At 38.0% G+C, this 25,600-nt stretch overlaps 1 protein-coding gene across 1 annotated transcript in view; it reads left to right on the top strand.

Moving 5' to 3' along the window:
- The window catches only part of nsmfb (NMDA receptor synaptonuclear signaling and neuronal migration factor b), a 34,523-nt gene extending 10,263 nt beyond the window's left edge, over positions 1 to 24,260 (top strand). The window contains exons 2-16 of the mRNA XM_063017930.1: positions 2,582 to 2,643; positions 2,966 to 3,589; positions 5,687 to 5,759; positions 7,369 to 7,374; positions 9,176 to 9,244; positions 15,910 to 15,962; positions 16,956 to 17,045; positions 18,937 to 19,064; positions 19,275 to 19,358; positions 19,624 to 19,657; positions 20,220 to 20,290; positions 20,395 to 20,474; positions 20,627 to 20,729; positions 23,677 to 23,752; positions 24,163 to 24,260. Of these exons, the coding sequence (XP_062874000.1) occupies positions 2,582 to 2,643; positions 2,966 to 3,589; positions 5,687 to 5,759; positions 7,369 to 7,374; positions 9,176 to 9,244; positions 15,910 to 15,962; positions 16,956 to 17,045; positions 18,937 to 19,064; positions 19,275 to 19,358; positions 19,624 to 19,657; positions 20,220 to 20,290; positions 20,395 to 20,474; positions 20,627 to 20,729; positions 23,677 to 23,752; positions 24,163 to 24,260 (1,651 nt within the window). The remainder of the gene's footprint in view (positions 1 to 2,581; positions 2,644 to 2,965; positions 3,590 to 5,686; positions 5,760 to 7,368; positions 7,375 to 9,175; positions 9,245 to 15,909; positions 15,963 to 16,955; positions 17,046 to 18,936; positions 19,065 to 19,274; positions 19,359 to 19,623; positions 19,658 to 20,219; positions 20,291 to 20,394; positions 20,475 to 20,626; positions 20,730 to 23,676; positions 23,753 to 24,162) is intronic.
- The last annotated feature ends 1,340 nt before the right edge of the window (positions 24,261 to 25,600 follow it).

Consider the following 25,600-nt stretch of genomic DNA (forward strand, 5'->3'; position numbering starts at 1 on the left):
AATGTAGACTGGAATCTTCAGAGACATTAGAGACACAAATCAATTACATATATTTATATGGAAGAGCCAAAACATTAGGACCACCCACCTAATACACTGTCAGCTGAGTTATGGACTCCAGACATCTGATGGAGTCCTGTGGTGGTGTGGCTTATACCAGGACATTACTCCTACAGAAGCTGAAGGACCTGCTGGTAAACTGCCACACATTTTTCTGACAACTCCTCTGCAGGCAGACGATGCACACGAGCTGGCTATCCACATGATCTTAGTAAAACAGGATCCGTGCAAACAAACAACCTACAGATGTGCCCAGTGTAGGCACTTTTGACTGTGGACAGAAGTGCATGGGCACCTTGTCCGACTTGCTATTATGCAGCCCCATACACTATACATTATAAAATGTAGGACAAAAACTCATATTTTAATGCTGCAATTTGTTATCTTGGTATTATTTTAGTTTTTAGTTAGTGACAGTGGTAGTCAGTGGGACCTCAGTGGTTAGGACTCTGACCTCTCAATCAGAAGGATGACCTGATGTTTATATTGTGTAATTTATACAATAATACATTTGCCTGTAAATACTGTGTATGCACACTAGTCCATTTTTAGAAATGTGCGTGTATATAAGTATGTGTACAGTACACAGATTTAAGCCTTTAAGAAAAGCAATTGTGTGGGATGCTTTTATCTTCAACACTCATCTGTGTGAAAACAAAACTGAGGGGGCCAGATTGCACCCGTAGCAGTTAATGAAAGAGATTGCCTAAAAATGAAAGAAATGAAAAGAACAAGATCACTAGATTAATGTAAATACAGCTTGAGAAAGACAGTGATGAATCTAATTAGATTCTATTTGCTTCAGTAATACATGATTTATTTATCTGGTGTATAGAAATACTAGTGCATATCAGTCAATTTCAGTAAAGGATTAAATAAAATAAAAAAAACTCTAAAAAAATGTTGTTTTTTGCCATAGCATAAAGTTTAGGACTTACTTTAAATTTGTATGAATTTATGGCACTTAATATCACTACATAAGTGGGTGATTCTTCAATTGCGGGCTCTTTTTACCATCTTAACTTTTGAAAAATAAAATTAGTAATAATTTAGTTTTAATTATGTCAAGATAATGCTTACATGCTTTAGAGCAAAGACTTAATGATGGCTACAATTGAATTTTAATATATAATATTTATCTGCGAAGTGGCATAGCAAAATGTCATTATGTGTTGGTAATGACGTGTTGCGGTAATGACAATTTTTACTTTTTTAAAGAAAAAAACTAGCTAGGCCATGGATTTGCTAAAGCTAGTCAACAGCTAGTACAAGATGCATTTTAAATACATATACACATAAAGTACTGCCATATTGATGTAAATGGTAATGACACTGAATAAATATACTCTATGATCAGGAGGAATACATGATTAAATTACTCACATTTCCAGACATTAAAATGTTAATCTTCTCTCATGGCTGGCATGTGCTTCCTTGCAAGTCTTTGTTTCCATGGTTACAACATAAACATAAAGTGTTACCTTCAAATGATTCCCTACAGAAACCATACACTGTTGCGGTAATGACGATAATGCTGGGGACAGTAATATATTGCTAAAAAATATGCATAGGTTGTACAAATATGAAAAAATTGTTTCTTTTTAAGTTATTATAAAACTGATATTGTGATTTTTATAATGAATTGATCACTTTTTAGCATTTTATTAGAGCAGAGAAGTTTTAAAGTCTGGGTGGCGGACAAGGCCAAAGTAGCAAAATATTGATGTTCAAATCATCATAAAAAATGGAAATCATAATTATTTTGGCATGTAATTTTTTTAGTGATTCAATGAGTGATCTTTTTAATACCTAAAATATTTGTTTTGAAATTAAGTATTTTTAACACAAATTTATAACCTAGAATCACCCAAGTATGTATGTACAGTATGTATGTATGTATCACAGACCTGGACAGTTTTCTTTGGCTTCAAGTGCTTCATATTTTCTTAGGTCTTGGTCAAATAGCAGAGTAGGTAATTGCACCATGAAGGGTATTGTGATTGCCATATGATTAAATCAAGTCACATAAAGGAAAGACAATTGTGAGAAGCACTGTAATAAAAGCAGATATTTTTTATTTAAACATTATTGTGTAATCTCACAGTCCACTGGAATTGCCAACTGTGTTGTAAGCGGCAGGGGACATGTGTGCCATGACAGAACACCAAGTGTTCTCTCAACTGAATGGGCACAAATTTTCACAGATATATTTTAACGTCTTGTGAAAATCCTTTTCAAAAGAGTGGCTGTTATAGCAGAAAAGACAAAATTGAGGTCACTATTTTAATACCCATTGTTTTTTAAATTAGATGTCCAACAAGCTCAGGATCAGGTGTCCAAATACGTTTGGCCATATAGTGTATGGAATTTTTTTTTAATTCTTATTATGACTGACAATAAATGTAAGCTTTTCATCCCCTGCCCCCCAGTTTATACTTTATTCAGAGACCAGCTTTTCCAGTTCAGACTAACTGGTAATAATGAATAACAGTTTGATTTGACATCTTGTCTCTCTCTCCAGAGCAGCTCAAGCTTTTGGAAATTACGTGTCTCAAAACAACCCAGAGAACTGCAACGGCTCAGGTTAGTTTACACAAAGCCACAGTAGACTTATGCTATTAAGCTTTCAGCTTTAATTATTCGTTTTTTTGTGTTAAATCACCTAGTACATTTCATTCTCCTCAACTTTTGTAATTTTTGTTCCCACTCAGATTCTCTTGCTCTTGTACCAGGCTTCTTTTTGTCTTTCATTAGCAAAAGAGCTTTTTTGGTTCCCTCAGGCGTAGCAACTCCTGCCAAGACTCTCCTTTCATTAGAACATGACCTGCTCCCTCTGTCGCACTTTCCTTTCTCACTTTCCCTCTTGCTCCATTTCTCTCTCTCCCTCTCTCTCTCTCCTATCCAGATCACCTGCTGTCTGACACACTTGTTGACAAAGATCCCGAGTCCCAGAGTGTCACCCACCTGCACAACAATAACCATCTGCACCCATACTCCAAACCTGCTGCCATAGTCAAGCACAGACAGGATCAGCCAGAGCCAGGCACTGAGCCAGCGTCTGTACCCACCAGTGCTAAGCGTCGTCTCTCTGCAGAGCGCAGCCTCTCATCTGAGGATCAGCCCCAAACGCACCAGCCCCAACAGAGCTCGACCAAGCCAGCACGCGTCTACACCATCAGCAGGGAGGGCGGCATGCTGGCAGGCAGAGACAGCGAGGAGAGCCTGGAGCTTGAGGTCCTGAAAGGCTCTCAATCACAAACCAACCAAAGGACAATCCATCGCAGTAGTCATGCACACCATCATCATTACGGAAGTGTCCCGCGGTCACAGCCACTACAGAGCTCAGGAAGTGCGCATAACATCCGGGACTGGGGTTCAAAAAGATACGACTCGAAGGAGGACTGCCCCCGGCCTCCCTGTCAAAGCCAACGCTCACTCGACCTTGACACAGTGCCAAGGGACACCACCAAACAGCGCAAGAAATTAGAAAGGATGTACAGTGAGGATCAGGGATCCTCTGAGGACAGAGGTAAGGTGCAAAGTTGTGAACATCAATAGAAGAATCACAAAAAGGCATAACCAGTGCCAGAACTTTTATCCTCATTAATAAATGCTCAGGTTGCATAGGCCCACCACTGCAACGTCCCAAGTCTTAAAAGAGAAATACAGAGATGAGTGGTCTGTACACATTAGAACTCTCTATAAAAATCCATCCCTGGTTGCCATTATGGACAGACAAGCTAGGGCACGTTAAATTTTAGGGGTTACCAGAGTGCATAGGGTACTTGGATATTTCCAAACTAGAAAAATGCTGAAGGTATTTCTTTGACTATATGAAAACACCACCAAGCCTGCACTTATTTACCCACCCTCTTTTTCCTGAGAAAATAACTGTTACATGCTGACCCATGTTGTTTCAATATGCAAGTCCAATTCTGCAAGTGAGGTTTGCCTCCATGTCTCTGGTTTTCATACCCTCAAAACCAAGAAAGGCTTGATTCATTTCGGCATGGCAATAAAACGAGGGTCAGTTTTTAATATCAAAGTTAACCAAGTAGCATTTAAATTAAAAAAGGACACGAGATACGTTTAAGGTGGCATTTAATTAAAGTGTCCTTCATTATTGTGGTGCTGATGGTAGAAGCTTTAGTCACAAATACGGCTTATCTTGCTAGTGTTTATGGTAAGCATGAGAATGGTACAGGCATGAATACTTGTCTCTTATGGTAAAGATTATGCTGTGAGGTGTATTCTATGCATTTTTGGGCTCATTTGTCTGTTTTAAAAGAATGGGGCTTTCACCCATGTGTACAGTTCCAAACATCTGTATCTTTTATAGTGGGCAGGTCAAGGATTAAAGTACTGGAATACTGATCAGAAATGCTGCTGGTTCAAGCTCACTGCAAGATGCCACTGTTGGATCTCTGAGCAAGACCTTTACAAATGTGACAGAATGCAAGGAACTAAGGGTTCAATTGCTTGCACTGTATTCGGTCACAGTTGTAAATCACTTTGGATAAAAGTGTCATAATTATTTCCAGTGTAAATTTAACTGTTCTGGATGGTGTTAATGACCAAACACCTTAACACATTTAGTCTTACCATGAAAATAATGTTTAAAAAATTATTTCTTTGCATTTCTTAGTTTCTTGGGACTATACCAACAACAAACAATTAGTGTTTTTACCAATGCACACAGTATTTTTTAATAAGCCTCCACCAAACAGTTGAGATGATCGGAAAATGATACAATTTTCATGGATGATTTAGGGCGGCACGGTGGCTAAGTGGGTAGCACGGTCACCTCACAGCAAGAAGGTCCTGGGTTTGAACCCCAGGTGGGGCAGTCCGGATCCTTTCTGTGTGGAGTTTGCATGTTCTCCCCGTGTTCGCGTGGGTTTCCTCCGGTGCTCTGGTTTCCTCCCACAGTACAAAAACATGCAGTCAGGTGAATTGGAGATACAAAAATACAAAATTGTCCAAGACTGTGTTCAATTTGACCTTGTGTAAACTGATGAATCTTGTGTAATGAGTAACTACCGTTCCTGTCATGAATGTGACCAAAGTGTAAAACATGATGTTAAAATCCTAATAAACAAACAAATCATGGATGATTTTCAGCTGCTAGCCTCAAGTTGACATTGAGGTTAGAAAGGCTGTTTTCTTAAAACCATCTACCAATATTTGTGAGTTTAACACGTCAACAAAGGAGTAGATACGGCCCAAACAAGTTTATTTAAATACAGCTTATTTTTACTTAAGTATTTAGATTCAAAGTAAGTTCAACCAAATGGTTGAACAAACCATTGAAAAGTTAACTAATCAGCACACAGAGTACAGTCCTCATGGCTTATAAAATAGGTCAGTTTAAAAACCACTGTTAAACAAATTTAAAAGCCAGATGTTTACTTTATTATCTTAATTATTTTTTATACATTCAGCATCATTCAATAAATGCTCTGTGGTTTGACCACATCTTTTTTTCTCCATCTCTGATATGTGTCACATTAATACTGTTCTAATGTGTACGTGCCCGATGTCTAGATTATATTGCAAAAAAAACAATAAAATGTCATTTCCAAATATGAAAAACTCTTTTTTATTGTTTGTCATTGTTTATTTTTAGATGAACATGGCAACAACTGGTTTCCCAAAGAGAATTTGTTCAGCTTTCAGACTGCCACCACCACCATGCAAGCGTGAGTAAATATGACACATTATACCCAATTTCACCAATTCACAGTCCCTCAAATCATGCCTATTTCCAGCACCCAGTGTCCAACTCCATCTTCCATCAATACAGTCCTGCAGGTTTAGGATTGGCCAAGTAAGACAACAGAGCTGTGTAAGAACTTAGATCAACTATTACAATACTGCTAATCAGAATATGTTCTGAGATCTGCCTAAAACAAATGTATGAAATTTTGAAGTTTCTTATTGAAGAAGCTGTTTATTAAACAAGGCAGTGTGAGGTAAAAATAAAAAAAACAAATTGTCAGTTTACACAGAATGCTGATGTACTCCAACAAACTCCAATGACTGTAGCAATAATGTAGAACAATTCCCAAATCTGCAGGTTTTCATCCATGGTTGGTTTTCAAAGCTACACGTGGGAAAACAATGTTTAAAACACACAACCCATGGAAATTTGCAGACCATCTAAACCATCTAAAAATACCAATTTGAGGAACCAAAGTCTTAAAGCCTACATGGATAAAAGTGTAAACCTGGCATTCTAAAAGACCAACTGAGTCAAAGTCTGGTTTTACTAGAACAGTATTGCATTTTTATACAAAAATCCTTCTGAACCCTGGATTGATTACCCTCTTCTAATGGCTCATTCATCTAAATGTCTTTATGTCTTTCTATTTATTTAATTGATGTATTATGTACACATTTTTATTCATTGCTGATCAAATATACTGTTAAGCTACATGTATTTAATGCCGTTTGTCAAACCAAATGTAATATAAGGTTAATGCATTTAGTGTGTCAATTACACTATCCAAGAATTAAAAGTTTAGAAAGTTCAGAAGTAACAAGACATTTTCAGCCAATCACATCCAACGGTCACCTTGTGAAATTCAGCCCAGACTACTCCTAACCAGGACCATATGCAGGTTTGAGAGCTAATTTCAGACATGCCCGTATGTACCAAACTATCAATCCAAATGGACTTGGGTGCTGAGAAAAAGTGGGATTCTATGCAGTATGGTATTTTGCTCTGTTGAAGAGGTGGGAGGAAAGGGCGTCGTCTCGATCGCTCTCCGATTCTGTAGTTCTCTGATTTACTCTGTAGCTGAGTTATTATCAGCCCTCACAGTAGAACCGACTCCATAATTAGAACTTGCCCACTGGACGCCTTAATGACAGACACCTCACATTGAGCCTCCCACTGAGCCACCATCCCACTCTCTATCCAACACTTCATCTTCTCATCTTTCTCTTTTCAATCTTCTGTTGTCTCTCTTCTTGTCTTTCACACTTGACATCCTAATTGGTTCCTTCCTTCTGCCCTGATGCGCTTCATGCCGTCTTCTTTTTTTACATAATTGTCATTTCATACAAAACGTCTGAGCTAATTTTGTATGCAGGTTTTTGTATCAGTCGTTTATTCTGATAAAGAATCATGCTGATAATCTTTTGCCCTTGACTGGTGTGAGGTTAAACTGGGTCATTATGCATTCACTCAATTCAGCCGTCATCAGTCATGACAGTTTTTCTGCAGTGATGAATAATAACGGTTGTTGCACCTAACTTCTTTTCTTTCTTTCTCTGTCCTCCTCTCTATATACATTGATGGTTCAGAATATCGTGAGTAACCATTTTTTATTTGATCCCTCGCCACCTGCTTCTGTGCTGCTGTCCTCCATGTCCCCTCCTTCCACTGAGTGTTTGAAGTTATTGCACATGCACATCTAACACTTTAGCTAGTATTCTGCTTTCCCGGCTAACAGTTAAAGTCAAGGGTTTACAATGGTGGGATTAAGTTTGTCATCGTTTTTGTAGACTGGAACACAAAGTTCTGTGTCTGAAAACTCTTAGAAATAAGAGTTCTCCAAAACAACAAAACCTGCTGGGCCAAAACACACATGCAGCAACCTGAATTACAGAATCAATTGCTTTATTTCCTTCTGGATCAGTAAAGAATCTATCTACTTATCTATCTATCTAGAAAGGTGACCTGCTGACAACAGGTAGGTAAGGTACAGGTACAAACAATGTAACCATACATTTAACAATATAAAAATATAACTTTTTATGCTGCATCATGTACTTTAGTGAGAATTTAAAGAAATACATGGACATATGCTATGACTTTAGGAATATTGCTATGATTAGTCTCTAGGTGTCATTCTGGAACACGCCTCACATTGAAGAGGAGTCAGTAGAACAAACGTGTGTAGTAGAGAGAACTGTAGTTTCCGAGGTGTTAAATACTGCATCACGGCCTTTTCTTTTACTATAATATACAACAAATTCTCAACCATTCATTGTCTTTTGTGCCAACATTTTGGCAAGCTGACAATAAAGCAACAAGTCGAGTTCTATTTAATACCAATGCTTGTTCTACAGCACAACATCTGCACAATTAATTTTACTTGTACAATGAAGACAAGTGTACATATTCTACATTATTTCCTATACATAGTAATAAGTAATTATTTCCTTAATATGCTTTCTCTTTGTAGTTTAGAGAATTTAGAATGTCAAGAAATCTACATGTTGCATACCTAAAAATTATCATTATAATCATTTATGGTAAATATAAGATATGACTAATTATGAGCAAAAGAGGGGGGTGAAAAGATCTGATAAAAATCTAGTATTATTTGTTTTGATTCTATTACTAGAATGTGACATTATTACATTATGGAACATGACAGTAAGCAATATGTGGCGGCTTATTTTTCTGGTGAAAATGTGCTTTTTTTCCTTCTTTTAATAATGCCCCATGACACACTGGTCCAGCTTGTACCCGCAACCTAATTACAGCTGTGATTTAATATATAACAACACAAAACGTCAAGTGTTCTGTTGCTTAAGTATGTCAAGAGCTTGTGTGTTTGTTCTGTTTCTCCGTCTTACTTGCACACACATAATATCTTCTGTCATTTAACTATATCTGCTGAGGGCACAGATTTTGACAGGGTGACAGCAGACATTGCCATCAACATTGACAGGATGTCAAAGGAAATGTATTAGATACACCCCTACACATACACACCCACACAAACAACAAAGCTTTTTAGTCCTAAAGGAATAGAAACCCCCTCGTGGTGTGTTCGTCTTAGTTTTGCTGTTCCTGACCTGGTGTTGTGCAAGTCAGTGCGTCACTGTTTGGTGTTCTCTTTCTAATAATGGAACAGTCACATCTGACTATTGTTCATATTAGAAAACTGTAATAGCAGAAATTTAAATAAACTTGCACATTTTACTCAAAATCCCAATAAGAAACAAAGCCAAGCTGTCATTTCTGATATAATGAATAGCCAAATGTGACTGTTTCACTACACACACACACACACACACACACACACACACACACACACACATAAACACAGTGTACACACAAAAACATACATGTGGATTAACAGTGTGCCGGTCCTGGCAGGGCTTTCTGTGGCATGGCTGAGCTAAAGAGAAGGAAAAGAGAGCAGGAGGCCACCACACTAATGGAGAGGTACTGTTTACTGCCTGTGCTGTGATTTAATCTACCCCCCATACCTACAACGCTTACTGTGCTGTACAAACTGTTTTTCTCTATATTTTTGCATATTGCTGCATATTTGTCTCAGTGAATGATTAAAGACATTTAACAAGAAACGAATGTACTAGAGGTGTGTTAAGATAGCTAGCTAGCTAGATAGATAGCTAGCTAGCAGCTAGATAGATAGATACACATATACCCAAAACCAGATAAAATACTCAAAAACACTACAAAATATAGTCTAAGGCAGTACATATACCCTTAAACATGTGCGCAACCACTTAAAGAACAGAATCTGAGGCAGTGCAGTTGTAACTGAGAGCAGGCAGATCAATAATCTAGTTATATTGTAGCTCAGCACAAGGACTCAGTCAGTCTAGCTGACAGAACATTGCACCTTAACACAGTCTGTGGCCACACATTGTACACCCATAATGTATGTGATTGGTCATTCAGTCCATTACCATAAAACACCACAACACCACCTCCCTTGCAGTGGATAAGAACTGAAGTGTGTGGTTAACATTAGTGCAATTTTATTATAGAGGAATTTGCTCACTGGTCCTGTCCACATCCCAAATCCTACCCCCAACATCCTACTCGGGCCCACCCACAGCCAGCCCAATCATGTCTCTAAATGACACAAAAATCAAATAGTGTCATATTGTATTACATGTAACTCATCCTAACACTTCAAGCAACTACTCAACAACATATCACTGTTGATTTCACAACTATGAATTTTGGCAGAAACCAGGGAGCCAATAACCTATTGTTATTATACTGTTTTATATATGGATATAAACACATGTTTACTGGTTATTTAATGCTCTAAGTAAAGGCCAGAGAGCTACTGAAACATGTGCTTCTTATTAGTAATCTGTTTTTCATGTTTGTGTACCTCCTATGTTGGAGACCACAGTGAGGCTTGACTTTTATTTTAAAATATCTACATTTCTGCAGGCACTTGGTGGACTGGGGCACTTTAGCAGTTGCTTTTGCAAGAACAAGTTCTGTGAGAAAGTACAAATCTTAGGGTCATGTTCAATTTAGCGGGGGTTACTTGAAAACATTGAACATGGCATTTAACTCACCATGTTACAATTACAGACTGACTGACGGCATTTTACTACATCGCAAAAATAAGCTGCTTAAATGCTTTTTTGTATAACAACCCAAAACAAATCTTTACTGGAAAATAATTGATTGTAGGTTTACAATTATTTGGTGCCTAAAGTGTTTCTGACTCTTTTTCTCTCGTAACAAAATGCTGCTACATTAAAATACATTTTACAAGCCTAACGCTTGACAGGATGTGCTCCATCCCAGATCTAGTAAAACACTTTCATACACATTTGATGCTCAAAATGATGACACTTAACAAAGACCCACGATTTTCCCAATCAACAATTCGCTCAAAGAAAGACTTGCTTGTAATCATCCATTGGTTATGAACTGACCATATATCCACACATGGACCCATCAACAAAGACAAACTGAACTCATATTTTGCAGGTAGCCCTTTTTACTTGAAAGCCAAGAAGAGCTCCTAAGGCAGAGAGTGCCAGGCTGCCAGGTCTTATGGTTACTGTGAGGTTCAAAGAAACAAATACTGAAGTGTTACATATCAGTCGAACTGGAACAGATGATGCACTAACAGCTGTCAATCACCAGGTTTATGTCCACCTGGAGGAGGAAAAATAAAAAAAAAAATTAAAAAAAATAAATAAATAAAATAAAATTAAAAAAATAAAACACTATATACAAACAGAGCATTTACAGTAGCACAGTAATTCCACTAAACTCAGGTGGCGCAGCGGTAAAAAGACATGCTGCAACCAGAGCTGGATTCCAGATACACCGTATCGAATCCAGCTCTGCTTCACCGGTTCAAAGCTGGGCAGCTGTATGAGCAACGATTGGCCGGTTGCTCAGTTGGGGGGCGGGACAAAGAACCGGATGTGGGTCTCTCTCTGTCAGAATGCGATTACGACCTCTGCCGACTGATTAGAGGCGCCTGCACAGGGATGAGGAACAGTGCCCTTAGGGTTTGTCTCTCCGCATGCAACGCTGGGTGGCGCCAAACTCATCAATGTGTGGGTGGCAAAGATGCATATGGCTGCTGCCCATGTTTCGGAGGGGATATGGGTTAGCTTTGATCTCCTCTGTCAGGGCAGAGTTCGGCATAGACAGAGAGGAAGCACGATGCAAATTGAACAATTGGCTGCGCTAAAGGGGGAGGAAAACGAGAGAGAAAAAAAAAAAAAAAAAAAAAAAAAAAGGGAATTCCACTAAACTGATTCACCTGAACACCCCCTTCTGGGACTAGATCTTTGGCCTCCTAATGGGCAGGCCTCATTAGTCAGGACCTGAAACCGCAACACACTGTGCATCCAAGCCCCTAAGGGCTGTTTGCTCGGTCCACTGCTGTTTACTCTGCAGACTCACAGCAGTGATGTAAAGCAAAGCTGGAACAACATCAAATGCTTTGCTGTCAGCAGTGGGCCTAATCAGCAATTTTATGAGTTAGCATGCAGGGAGAGGGAGAAGAGGCTTGTGGAGAGCTGTAGGAGTAATATACCATTTAATATGAACTAAAGACCTTGATTATGGAAGCCTTAGGTAAGACCCGTGTTGACTAATTTCTTGTGCTCATCACTATATATTGCATATAAATGGATTTTTCATGGAGTGGGTCAATTGCTCCCAAAGCCTTTAGAGTTTCTCTTACACTTTAACCTCCTGCTAGCAAGCAGAAGTAACTTTAATATCCAGACCACTACTGCTATACTGTATACAACACCTTACTTTAGCAGGCAGTTAAACACTTGTTCCACCTGCGTGCAAATCACAATCGTTATTTGCACTTGCACATTGTAGCACAGTATCATGTTATCAATTGAATGTACAATTCAGTTACGGATGTTTAGCACAAGTTTTTAACAGTGAATTATGCTGCTCCTGATGTTCTGTGTCGTTGGTACTGTAGTGTGTGTTGTGTCAATTATACATATTTAAGGAACTAAATATTTATTAACAGTAGTATTAAATACATTAATTGCTTATTTGTAATGCAAGTCTATGTAAGAATGCTTTTATTTTTTATTGTATTATGTTTGACCATTAGGGCTTGCTGGTAGCCATCAGCCAGCTGGTAGCCAGACTTGAAAAGTGGTGTTTTAGTGTTTGTATTTATTTGTAATTATAATTTTTTTTCCCAGTTATTGTTTGTTTTGGTTTATTTATGACTCAGATCATTGGCTCCGAATTGTTCAATTGGTTGTAAAACATTTCTGTGGGCCAAGAAGCCAATATCTATAAATTTTACTTGCTATGCTTAGTGCACTACTAAAAAACTTCCCTGGCATGAAATGAGGCTAACACGAATCGTTTACTTTAGTGATGATAATGAATTTATACACACACAACAGGCTAAATGCCATTACTTTGACAAAAACTGTACATTTTTGTATATTTGTGTTGTGTTTAATCTACGATGTAGCATATTTCAAATATGTTGTACAAAGTACCACCACTACTTACCTTGGGTTCATTCCTCACCTTCAGTTACAGAAGTACTAACACATACGTTTGGTTGTCACTGCAGCAGAGGAGTTTAACAGAGGAGTAAATATAAGGTACAACAGTGCATTATGCACCTTATATTTTTAGATGAAAGGCAAAAAACTTCAAGTAATCATTTTGTTAAGAAGAAAACAGTTCTGAAAACAGTTCTGTTATAAGATCCAGCATTTGTAGCTCAAGAGCTCAGGTGCTTTGCAGACCTTTCAAACAAAGTGCTAACAATGTCTCTGAAGACCTGACAAAAGTGCTGACACTTTTACACCAGACTGAAGCACTCAGCGAATGGTGTTGAAATGCCTGCCAGTAAATAAATAGCCAAGGGTTTTGCTTTTGGTCTTCTCAAATCACATCAAAAAGCTCAATTTGAGCATCTTAAGAGAGACACTGTCCTGTGTCAGGATCAGCTAGGTTGTCTTAGCTAGTCTTATGTAGGAATTATAGCACTTTCAGTTACTTTGCAGAAAATAATTTGTCAGGAATGAGTTACCAAGTATACGTAGTTGTGTACATAGCTGATATTTATGTTTATGTTCAAGACTATCACAAAATTGAGCATTGTACCTTGCTGCATACATTAGGAGAGACCTGTCAGAAATAGCAAGTATCACTACACAGCTACAAAATTAGCACACACAGACCTACAAATCAAAACAGACATCAGAATGATAAATGAGTTTATGAAGCTTTAAGACTTTAAGACACTGGGATGTGCAATACATTTGTAAGACATACATACACACACAAACTAACTCACAAACTGACTCTCCTTTGTTTTTCAGTCACGAATATAGACCGATCATTAGAGCGTACGGTTAAAAATAACTCCATCTGAAAAGAGCTACCACAGTGGAGTAGCTCTATTTTTAAAACTTGTTTAACACCTGCAGTTTCTTGCGTCACCTGGGCTGTTTTTTTTATAGCACTGGTGTAGAAAGACGTCACTGCGAATCGTACAATAATAGCAGACTGAATAAATAAATAGGACAAGGTTCTGGTATTGTGGACTGCTTTATTCCTAGCAACACAAAATGAGGGGGTATTATTTTAGTTAAGCTTTATTAGCATGTGCTTTAAATGAACACAATAGAAGATAGTCTACTACATTGTTTGACTTTAACAGTACTGACATTAACTCTATGCTGAATGTCTGTTTCAGTAAAACCACTAATTTTGTAGTCAAACAATTCTGCCAAAAAGCATGGTCAAAAATCAGACCAAACTTGCAGATGAATCGAAAGTGTTTGAGCTTTGGGATAATATAAAGAAATATCAGTACTGCTGTATGTGTATTTTTGGACCCAGCAATTTCTGTCATATTTTAGAAGACCCACAGTAAATTTCCTGACAGAACAATGTTCAAATCCTTCAGTCACAGAAAAATAAAACCCTGCAAAATAATTTATATACATACTGATATACACCGATGAGGCATAACATTAACATAACAATAACATAACAATATCCCTAATATTGTGTTGGTCCCCCTTTTGCTGCCCCATACGCAACAAACTGTGATGCACTGTGTATTCTGACACCTTTCTATCAGAACCAGCATTTACTTCTTCAGCAATTTGAGCTACAGTATCTCATCTGTTGGATCGGACCACACGGGCCAGCCTTTGCTCCCCACGTGCATCAATGAGTCTTGGCTGCCCATGACCCTGTCGCCGGTTTACCACTGTTCCTTCCTTGGAGCACTTTTGATAGATACTGACCACTGCAGACCAGGAACACCCCACAAGAGCTGCAGTCTTGGAGATGCTCTGACCCAGTCGTCTAGCCATCACAATTTGGTCAAACCCGCTCAAATCCTCACGCTCGCCCATTTTTCCTGCTTCTAACATCAACTTTAAGGATAAGATGTTCACTTGCTGCCTAATATATCCCACCCACTAACAGGTGCCGTGATGAAGAGATAACCAGTGTTATTCACTTCACCTGTCAGTGGTCATAATTTTATGTCTGGTCGGTGTACATATATCTTACATGTATGTTCATGCAGTGCAGCTACATATAGTGGATGTTTTTTGTGCTGTACATTAGATAAGTTGCTGCTTGATTGTGCTGTACTGAGCCTCATTACATAATCCTGTGGGTAGAACACATTGTCCTGCACAGCTGGACGGCGCGTTCCTATTAAAGTGCATCCAAAACAATAAGCAAGTGATTGAGGACAGCTTGGCTTGTTTTACCTAGGATCCTACCTCACCAGGGAAAAGGTGCCCCCACAGCGTGGTGGAAATATTACCTCTGCCAGCTTTACTGGAATTAAGCCCAACAAGCAGCACATGTTAAAATAATAGTGTAATAAAGAAAATGGGTTTGGACAGAGCTCATGTTACTGCAGTGATTAATGTTGGCTTGGCATTTGGTCCTTTTAGCAACACACTCCAAAAAAATGGCTAAGATCAAGCAGTTAGTGTAGCAGAGAAACTAGAATTAACATATCATTTTTAATGGCCACGGTCAGCATGTCATACCAATCCATTTGCTGCACTCAAAAAACAATACCAGGCTTAGTGTCAGAGAGGAGAACCACTTTGCTGAGCTGACTATGAGCATTCAGGAGGTTAAAATGTATTCAAAAACACTGCTTGAATGGAAGTTAAGATTTTCCCCTTTATTGTCAGGCCACATTACATGTCAGTCAATTAGTGTGTTTTAAATTGCCAAAGCTTTTTTTTTTTTGCTATGCAAATGAAATGATTAAAAGTGGACTGTGGAATCAAAGTTGTTTAGGAAGTGTTGTACCATTTCTGCATTATTTAAATTCCTCTGTGTAATTTTAGTTGCTCTGTGTTTTGTTGCAGCGATTAGCACTGGCCTTTTAAAGGAAAATAAATCATATGTAAACAGATCTAATGCTGTTAAATAACTTCAAACACTCATCCCTGATCACCATCAGGCATGTCTGATACACATCTGATCACACTTAGAACGACACGTTTTCTGCGCTGATCTTCTTTCCATGTTTGTTGGTGTAACTGTTCCCTTTGGTATCTGTCTGATCATTCAACAACCTTCTCATTCCTAACAAATCCTCTGTAACACAGAAACTTCCGGAAGCATCTGCGGATGGTGGGCAGCAGGAGGATGAAGGCGCAATGTGAGTATCATGCATGCATTATTTATTGCAATTTTTAGGGGTTATCTGCACCCATTAGCCAGCCATTTTATCTGGTACAGCTACCGTTTCTGCAATTTTCCTCTGGGATCAATAAAGCATTTCTGATTCTGATTCTGTATACCTGTATCAATAGGTTCTGTGATTGCATGTCACAGAAAATGAATTTAGATTGTATTAGATTGTATACATCAAAAAGTATTCTGTTTTTACTTAAGTAAGGAACTAGCTTATCCAACATCCATGATGTTCTTGTAAATAAGTAATTATTGCTAGATATTTGGGCATTACCTATCCATAATGTCAAAACCATTAACATTAGTTATTAAACTTTACCTTAAGCTAAGGCTAAAGACAACTTGCTTTTACAATGTTTGTCAGGATGTTTTGTCTCTTTGGATGAAGTTTTGCTGAGCCCTTGGATAAATTTAAGCAGACCAATATCACTGCTGTTTCCTCCAACTGAAGATTAAAGACTCCTCAAGCCTTAAACATTGCCTAGTAAACCCATCCAGACTGATGAATTTTAACAGCTTTTTCTCAAACTCTAGACTTTCCATATAGCATTGTATGGAACAGTGGTAGCCTAGTGGGTAAATAATAATGTTCCTATATAAACTTTATGGGGACTTCTTGACTTGTGATATTGTACAGGGCTGACTAAAATCAAGCCTAAATATGTTCACTTATCTAAATTGGCTTACCAACAAAATCTGGAAAACTGGTTTATTTGGTACCCAATGGGATATGCTTGTTGGGTAACATTGTTTTGTAAAAGAAGGGTTTAAATGCTAATTTTCCAGTAATCATCTGAAAAGCCTGACAGCTTGATAGGAAGCCCTATCAGGGCGCATCACTCCTACAGTTGCACAGTCAACAGTGGGATACTGCCAAATGAATGAAGTGTGTGTGCAAGTGTGATGTGTATGCGTGACAAAGGGCAGTGTGTGATGCTCTCCTCCGCTCCATTATTAGCATACACCGATCGCAAAGCGAAGAGCTTCAACCGCTCCTGGAGTGACCCTACGCCCATCAAGCCCGACTCACTCCACGACTCCAGAGACAGTGAGTGTGTGTGCACTCACATTTACACACTATACTGGACAAAACATGTGCAGAAGTGTGTGTACACATACCCGAACACATCCAGGAGCACTTGCGCTCACACTCAAGACTCTCTGGCATGTGTAACAGCTCTTCTCTCTGTCAGCATTCTCCACATCTGTCCACAGCTGGGTTTACACTGTGCGATTTCAGTCATCTCATAAGATCATTACTAGTCACACTATATGAGATGTGATAAACAATATCTTGCCTGATTTTTTTGTCAGTGTCAGATATGATAAGATAATGACAGACCTGTGAATACACAGTCATATCACATCAGTTACAAAAACACATTGACATAAATAGTGGCCCAGAGAAAAACCGTATTGAAAAGGTGAAGAAGAAAAGATTAGAGCAGTTTGCATATGGGTAAAAGAACATGGACTGATAGTTTTCATAGTTATTAGATGCTAAACAATTGTAAGAAGGGTCAGGTCAGCCTGGTATACAGTTGCAATTGTGCAACCTCCTTTAGCTTAAAAGCTATTATAGTAAACAGTGTTAAAATGAGTATAAGTATACAATACGTCTCAGTAAACAGAGAAAGAATAACTGCTTAAGACATACATGAAATCTTGATAAGTTAACAATTGCTTGTTCAAAAATACCATTTCATACAGCAAAGTCACATAATTCCATACCTTTGTTTTGCATCATCCTCTGTTGTCCTCAGACTGGTGGATTTTAAGCCTTACAGCAGCATTTACAGTAAGATCTTGATGTCTGATAATGTCTAATAAAAGTCTGCAGTCTTTGTTCTCAGCAGAATTCAAATTAGCTACCAGTAAGAATGCCACATTGTGTTCCAAAACCACCAATCCCAAAGAAATATCTTTCATAAGAAGTGAATTTATCTGCAACAGCAAAATCTGGTTGATTATCGCACAGTGTAACGTTGAACGCTGAACATCCATTACCATCTCGTCTCAAACTGCCAGTCAAATGTTTTTGAGTGCTTTACTGTTTTCTGATTTTTAATACTAATCATTAATCTTTGATGGGCCCATGAGACATTTGATCTGATCCAGATATAGGCCTAATATTGTCCTAAATTGCTGGCTGGGTGTCGGAACAGATTTTTTTAGTATATTAACGCCTATTTTTGAGTTTTTTAAATTTGCTTATCATTATTTAATAAAATACTGGCCACATGAGCATGGTTACACTAACAATTATTACTGTACATAAGTACAACACAGTAGTTCATTAGCACCAATCTTAAATTTCATTGGACGTAATCTTATGGCTGGTATGTTAATACAGTTAAATAATAAAAGCTATTTACTGGTAGTCTTTTTAAAGCTTATGTTGATCCTTTATAATGAAGTATTTGGCTAAACTCTTGAATTAATTATTTATTCAATATAATATTTCTTCCATAATGATTACATCACACTTATGAATCATGACCAACCAAGAAACACTGGTATAAGGTAAATTACTATTTTTGTCACTAGACACACCTACTTAATTGTTCAAATATGGAGTTAGTGAGACTTCAACAAACATACCAATTAAAACATATTAAGGTAAACAACATATTTAAGATTAACAAAAAAAGCTTAGCAGTGCAAGGAAAACATGGTTAAATAAGCCCAGTATCGTGTATGAACTGACTTTCATCTAAAAAAAAATGTGATCTGTCATCAGCGTGATTGAGCAAGCAAAGTATCCAAAGATTTGACAGGCAGTATAAATAAATGAACATACTTTGTGTGATCATAGTCATACTTTTTTGGTTTGTGTCTGTTTTAAATAAGTTATAGTAACAAGCATTAGACAGACTGTTTAGTTTAAGTCCTATTTCTTTGTCTTTTTGTCTACATCTTTGTTTTGATGCCTGTCTCAGGTGGAGACCTGCAGGCATCCTCAGGGACCTTAGATGAAGAAGAATATGATGACGTGGACTGGGAGGAAGAAAAGAAGCTAGAGCTGCTGGCCTGTGAGGGCGAGGACTTTATCCCTCCCAAAATTATGGTTAGAACCCGCTTTAGTCACTTATTCACACCCACTAATTCTGTAGACACCTTATTAGATTAACAAGTCACACATCAGTTTTTCTATAATAAGAAATGTCGAGTCCATCTCTAGATCTTGTATGGGAGAAGCATGACTTCATTTTTACACTTTGAACAAAAGCCATTTTAGTATAAACGCCAACAGCTGATCGATGTTTGTTTTTTTTAGCTTATATCATCAAAGGTTCCTAAGGCAGAGTACGTGCCCAACATCATACGCAGGAATGACCCATCCATCATACCTATCCTCTATGTGAGTTTTAATGACTACACAGAACAAAGGCTTTTGTAAAGCGTGTTATGAAAGACGCATGATGATGCTAATGCCCATCTGTTGGTTGTCCTTGTTTTATGCATCGGTACAGCAAATTATTTGATTATTCTGCTTCTGCTACTCTACTTATTTAACACAGAGAAGAAGTGGATTAGTCTAGTTTAAATTAATGACAGTTAATAAAACAAATATCAAATTGTTACTGGTAATCTTTATTAAAATGCCCTTGTGTATTTGTCTGCAGGACCATGAGCATGCAACATTTGATGATATACTTGGTAAGTTTTACCATTACCCTACAGGGGTGGGTTTTTTTTTAGGTAGTTATAGGTCTTTTACCAACATTTTGATCTTTACTTGGGTAATTGATTACTCATACAGACTAAAAACTAGTAGATTTAAATAAATTCATATTTTAGTTATTGAAATTTGTAAACAGAACAAACTATAACAAAATGCCTTTATTACAAAGTAAACCAAATGGACAAAATTATGTTTATAATTCAGTTAGCCAGGCCCATCACAAAGAGGTGCATTAAATCAAGCTTACAACCTTGCAATCTACAAAGAAAAATACTGACCGCAGAATAGGTCATATCTAAGAGCTCAGTAACTTGCTGTCTTAGAATATCAGTATTACTGCAAATGGACTTAAATTATAAATGAGAAGGTGGAAATTAAAACTGGTAAAAGTGTCCAATTAATTAACAGCCTGGTTTTATCTGTTTTTATGAAATCCAGTAAAAAGTTGTTAAATTCAGGAGTAGAATGTAAGCCGTTTTCTGTCTCTTTTTGTCTGGCATTCTCTCTGTCTTCATTTCTCTGTTCCTTTCCACCCAGAGGAGATTGAGAAAAAACTCACCACCTACCGAAAAGGCTGCAAAATCTGGAACATGCTTATCTACTGTCAGGTGAGAACTGTGTGTGCCTTCATTCTGGCTTTTTAAACATTCAAAGAAGCAGGTGTGTTCATGCACCATGCCTAAGTGGATCACCCCCTTTTCTAATCCCCTAGGGAGGACCAGGGCACCTCTACCTCCTCAAGAATAAAGTAGCTACGTTTGCAAAAGTGGAAAAGGAGGAGGACATGAATCAGTGAGTTTAAGCCTCATTTCTATTAAAGTTACCGTATACATGATAAAATGTGCTGTTTATAATGAATCATATCAATCGTAATTATTGTAAATATTGTTAGTTTTTGTGTAGAATCTTATGAGTCAATTCTGGATTTTCGTTCTTGTCTGCAGGTTCTGGAAAAAATTGGCCCGACTTATGAGTTTGCTTAATCCTGAGCCCAATCTCATTTATATTATGGGCTGTTATGTGCTGGGAAATACGAATGGAGAGAAGGTTTGTTACTCACTAACCTTTAAATCTCCTCTTTATGATCATTTGGGCCACATGTGTACATATAAACCTTAACTATAAATAAGTATAACTATAAGACACAGGCTTTGTACAGGCCTTTTTGTACTTTCTATATGCTTGATGTAAAGGTGTATGACTTGCAGGGACAGTCAGTTCATCACCACTCGCCTGCGATCTGTGTGCCCATTTCATCTGTCAGTCACTTTATCTTTTGGTAAAATATCATGCACTTACTACTTTACTATACCCATATAACAGATCTCTCTTTACAGTATAGTTGTTGCCACAACTTCAGTCTCCGTGTACTTAATGTTTGCCAAATCTATATAATATATACAAACCCCATTTCCAGAGGTTTGTGAAATGCAGTAGTAACTAGAGCAGGTTATATGTTCATTCTTTGATTTGTTCCTTTATTTTTAATATTTATTTAGCTGAGAAAAGTGTACTGCAAGCCACAATTAACCAAATTTGGTATTCCAAAACAGCAATGTGAATTTCTTCTGAAAATGGTGTTTGTAACAGACAGAATCTGACAGTATGTAGAAACATGAGCATGAGCTTGAAATAAGAGGGTGCCTACAAAAATTTGTCCACATTCATTTGAAAGATCAGTTTTAATGCCAGGCCTTTTTAAAATACATGAAGGCCTGACTTACAACTGATGTAAGATTAGGATGTGATGTAACTCCAGTGGCCCAGACCTCAATCCTATTGGGAAAAACTTAATTTTTTAATGGAATTGTGGTCAGGGCCACTGGAGTTCCATTACATCTTAATTTGTCAGACGATGTTATAATGAAACTCGCTATGTGCATATGAAACATGCTGGAACAAAGAAGGTTCTACCCCACACTGCTGCCACGAAGATGGTAACACATAACTGAACATATTTTATACACCTTTTAGCAAAACGTGTGGCTGAAACACCTAAACAGTATATAGAAGGGATGTCCAGATACTTTTGGCCACATATGTTATAGTATTACTCTATATATCAAAGATGTAATAGTACAAATGGCACTATAAAACGGCAATTGTACAGTGGTGCTTTATGTGTGTCATGATGATGTTTATATAAAAAGGTATTTTATACTCAGACACAACACTATCAAAAGATGCACAAACAGCACTACCGTCTCTAGTTCTGCACTTACAACAGTTAAGCATTCCTCCGACAGCTTTATACTTTAGTCACAAGAGGAATAAAACATGGCCCTTTCTTGTTTTTGCTACATTAAGCGATTTTATGCCCCACCTGCCTTACTACAGCTTACAGAACAGTGGGAGTTAAAACTTTAGTCATCCTTCTATAAATACATTTGCTGTTTCAGCCACGTGTCCACAGGAGTTCAGAGATCCATGCTGTGCTGAGTTTGATACAAAGCTTTGGTCTGGTTCTCTAGAGAAACCACTACATGTCATATGAGAACATTAGATTTGTATTAGAATGTACTTTCAGAATGCTTGTGTTAGCAAAGCGACCAGCGTAGGGCCATTTGTCTTGTGTATTGTAATTTTTTTAAATTAAGGCTTTAGGAGACGTGCACAATATCACATCATTGAAACCTTCTCTTAGAAGTATACAAACAGAAATAACCTTTTATCATTGTACGATGTTATGACTGGTACGGAATCATCTGACTTTGTTGTGTCTGGAAATGCTGTTACTGCTGCTGCTGCGGTTGCTGTTGTTCTTTAAGTGCTTTTTCTTTTGATAAATGAGGAGAGTTAAAAGGACAAGTGCTTTACAAGATCAGTCTCGACTACTTTCACTAGAACTAAAGTGACTGATTAGCCAAGCTGTAGCCCAGCAGATGGATGTAATACGGGATATAATTTGCTATGTTATACTTACACGCATTTTTTATTTTTAACAGTACCCAAGTCTTAGCTGCTACATACACTGATAATCCATAACATTAAAACCACCTCCTTGTTTCTACACTCACTGTCCATTTTATCAGCTCCACTTACCACATAGAAGCACTTTATAGTTCTACAATTACTGACTGTAGTCCATCTGTTTCTCTGCATGCTTTGTTAGCCCCCTTTCATGCTGTTCTTCAATGGTCAGGACTCTCCCAGGACCACTACAGAGCAGGTATTATTTAGGTGGTGGATCATTCTCAGCACTGCAGTGACACTGACATGGTGGTGGTGTGTTAGTGTGTGTTGTGCTGGTATGAGTGGATAAGACAGCAGCGCTGCTGGAGTTTTTAAACAGCTCATTGTCACTGCTGGACTGAGAATAGTCCACCAACCTAAAATATCCAGCCAACAGCACCCTGTGACCACTGATGATCTAGAAGATGACCAACTTAAACAGCAGCAATAGATGAGCGATCATCTCTGACTTTACATCTACAAGGTGGACCAACTAGATAGGAGTGTCTAATAGAGTGGACACTGAGTGGACACAGTATTTAAAAACTCCAGCAGCGCTGCTGTGTCTGATCCACTCATACCAGCACAACACACACTAACACACCACCACCATGTCAGTGTCACAGCAGTGCTGAAAATAATCCACCACCCCAACAATACCTGCTCTGTAGTGGTCCTGGGAGAGTCTTGACCATTGAAGAACGGCATGAAAGGGGGCTAACAAGGCATGCAGAGAAACAGATGGACCACAGTCAGTAATTGTAAAACTACAAAGTGCTCCTACATGGTAAGTGGAGCTGATAAAATGGACGATGTGTGTAGAAACAAGGAGGTGGTCATAATGTTATGGCTGATCTGTGTGTGTGTGTGTGTGTGTGTGGCTCATGAAATTTATAGGCCAATACTGTTTTGCTTCAGTATAGCTTACTAAAGTGTGACAGCCCATCCCAAGCACTTGTTACATTTGGTCTTAGAGGATTTTTTCTTAAGTCCACTTTCACTAACTATGACTAACAACCAAAACCACTTTATTTTCCCACAGCTGGTGCAGAACCTCAAGCGGCTGATGAGACCATATGCTGTTGAGTTTAAGAGTCCTCTGGAGCTCTCAGCACAGGGTGAGTACACACATGCACAGTTGGATCGCAGTCTCAAACACATTATGTGGTACTCTGTCTAATACGGTCTGACTTGCAGCTTTCTAATATCTCTCCTAAGCTATGGCGGTCTCTTTACTGGCCCTAGGAGACCACTTCCTGCTCTTCCACCTTTCCATCCTTTTTACTTGTCTCACTTTATGTCTTTGCCCTCTTGGATTCTTGCACAGCTTGATCATATTTCCCACTGTTCTAGATAATTATATGTTTTAAAATAGAAACATTTATTTAAGCCATGCTTAATAAGCAACAAGGAAATCAACCAATTTATGCTTCATACAATTTCAGTCAGTCAAAACAGTAACTGACTGAGCACTTTTGGCTTTTAACACTGTGTTTATTCAGCTTTTCTTTTGTTTGGATGTGTGCAGGAAAGGAGATGATCGAGATGTTCTTTGACTTCCGTCTGTTTCGCCTGTGGAAGAGCCGGCAACACTCTAAGCTCCACGACTACGATGACCTTTTGTGAATTTATTTCGTTAATGCCCCATAGAGAGGCGCGTAGTTCTTTTTATGGCTCCAACGTGGGCCTGTTTCCCTCTAGAGCCCTGGCCTTATCGCTCTGAGCTGGAAGAGCAGGAGGTGATTATGAGGAGGATGAAGGGCTGATGGTGTGGCTGTTTGAATCCTCCGCTGTGGATCAAGGCAGGAGATTAAAGGATATGCCATCACAGCAAGGGGCTCGTGTGCCTCGTGTCTGTAGACTACTAGCTGGGAGAAAGGGAAGCATCACTTATGAATGTGAATAGGTGATGGCTGATGCAACTGGATTGCAGGAATGATAGAACTCAGTGTTGAGATCTAATAGAAATACATTGTTATTGGCTCTTTTAGTAGAGGAAGCTAACATAGCAACATTTGTTGTTGAGTAGCCAAGTTAATAATGGACCAGTTTCAGTCTCTAAGTCGAATTTAAAGTATTCTTAAGAAATTCTGTACTTATATCAGGAAGGATGGTAGAATATACACATATCTTACTTCCTAAACACAGTATAGTACTGTAATTCTTCGTGTTTCACCTTACTCCATATTTTATAAAGTGTGGTGTGTGTTTATTTCTGAACTCTATGGGTAAAAACACTCAGGTTTTAATAACTGACCACCCAGACCTCCTTCAGAAAGAGAGACATGTAATCAGCAGCAAGTCATAAAATTTGTACTACTAAGATGCCTATACAAAAAGTCAGACATGAAACGCCTAGTGTGTGTTGTGTTTTGGCATTCATTTTACAAGCAGATGCCAGATTTGAAACTGTGGTCTGTGTCAACAGGGCTACAGTTGGTCATACAACACAAAATTGTCACTATTTGATAGACAGCATCCATGTTTTAGAGAAATTTGATCATGGCAAACAAAGCTGATGCTTTAACTGAGGTATATAAAGGAAAAAAATAATAATTAAAATAAGAACAGATCCCTACTTTACTGATTTCTAATTTGATCAAGTATAGCATTTTAATGGGGAAACTAATTTATATTTTTACTTTGTTTGATATTGTAGTTAATATACAAACATTCTAATTAGTTTTAACTATACAATTTTTGACCTATTTTAACCTAATATTTCACAAGTTGGTTGGTTACCATGTCTTTTTAACCAAACTGATGTACTTAAATGAACTTGATTATGACTGGACAAACCAGTTGCCTTTGTGGTAATATATATCCATTTCTGAAGAAGTCAGTCAACCATCCAGACATAAGCTGGAGGCGTGTGCTAAGCAGTTATAAGGTCACTTTTAGGGTTAATTAGCCTTACTTTCACTAAGCTCAGTAAATTCTTTCTGCTGTTTCAACACTGGTATAGC

The sequence above is a fragment of the Trichomycterus rosablanca genome, chromosome 21, assembly GCF_030014385.1.
Source record: "Trichomycterus rosablanca isolate fTriRos1 chromosome 21, fTriRos1.hap1, whole genome shotgun sequence".
NCBI classification, from domain to species: domain Eukaryota; kingdom Metazoa; phylum Chordata; class Actinopteri; order Siluriformes; family Trichomycteridae; genus Trichomycterus; species Trichomycterus rosablanca.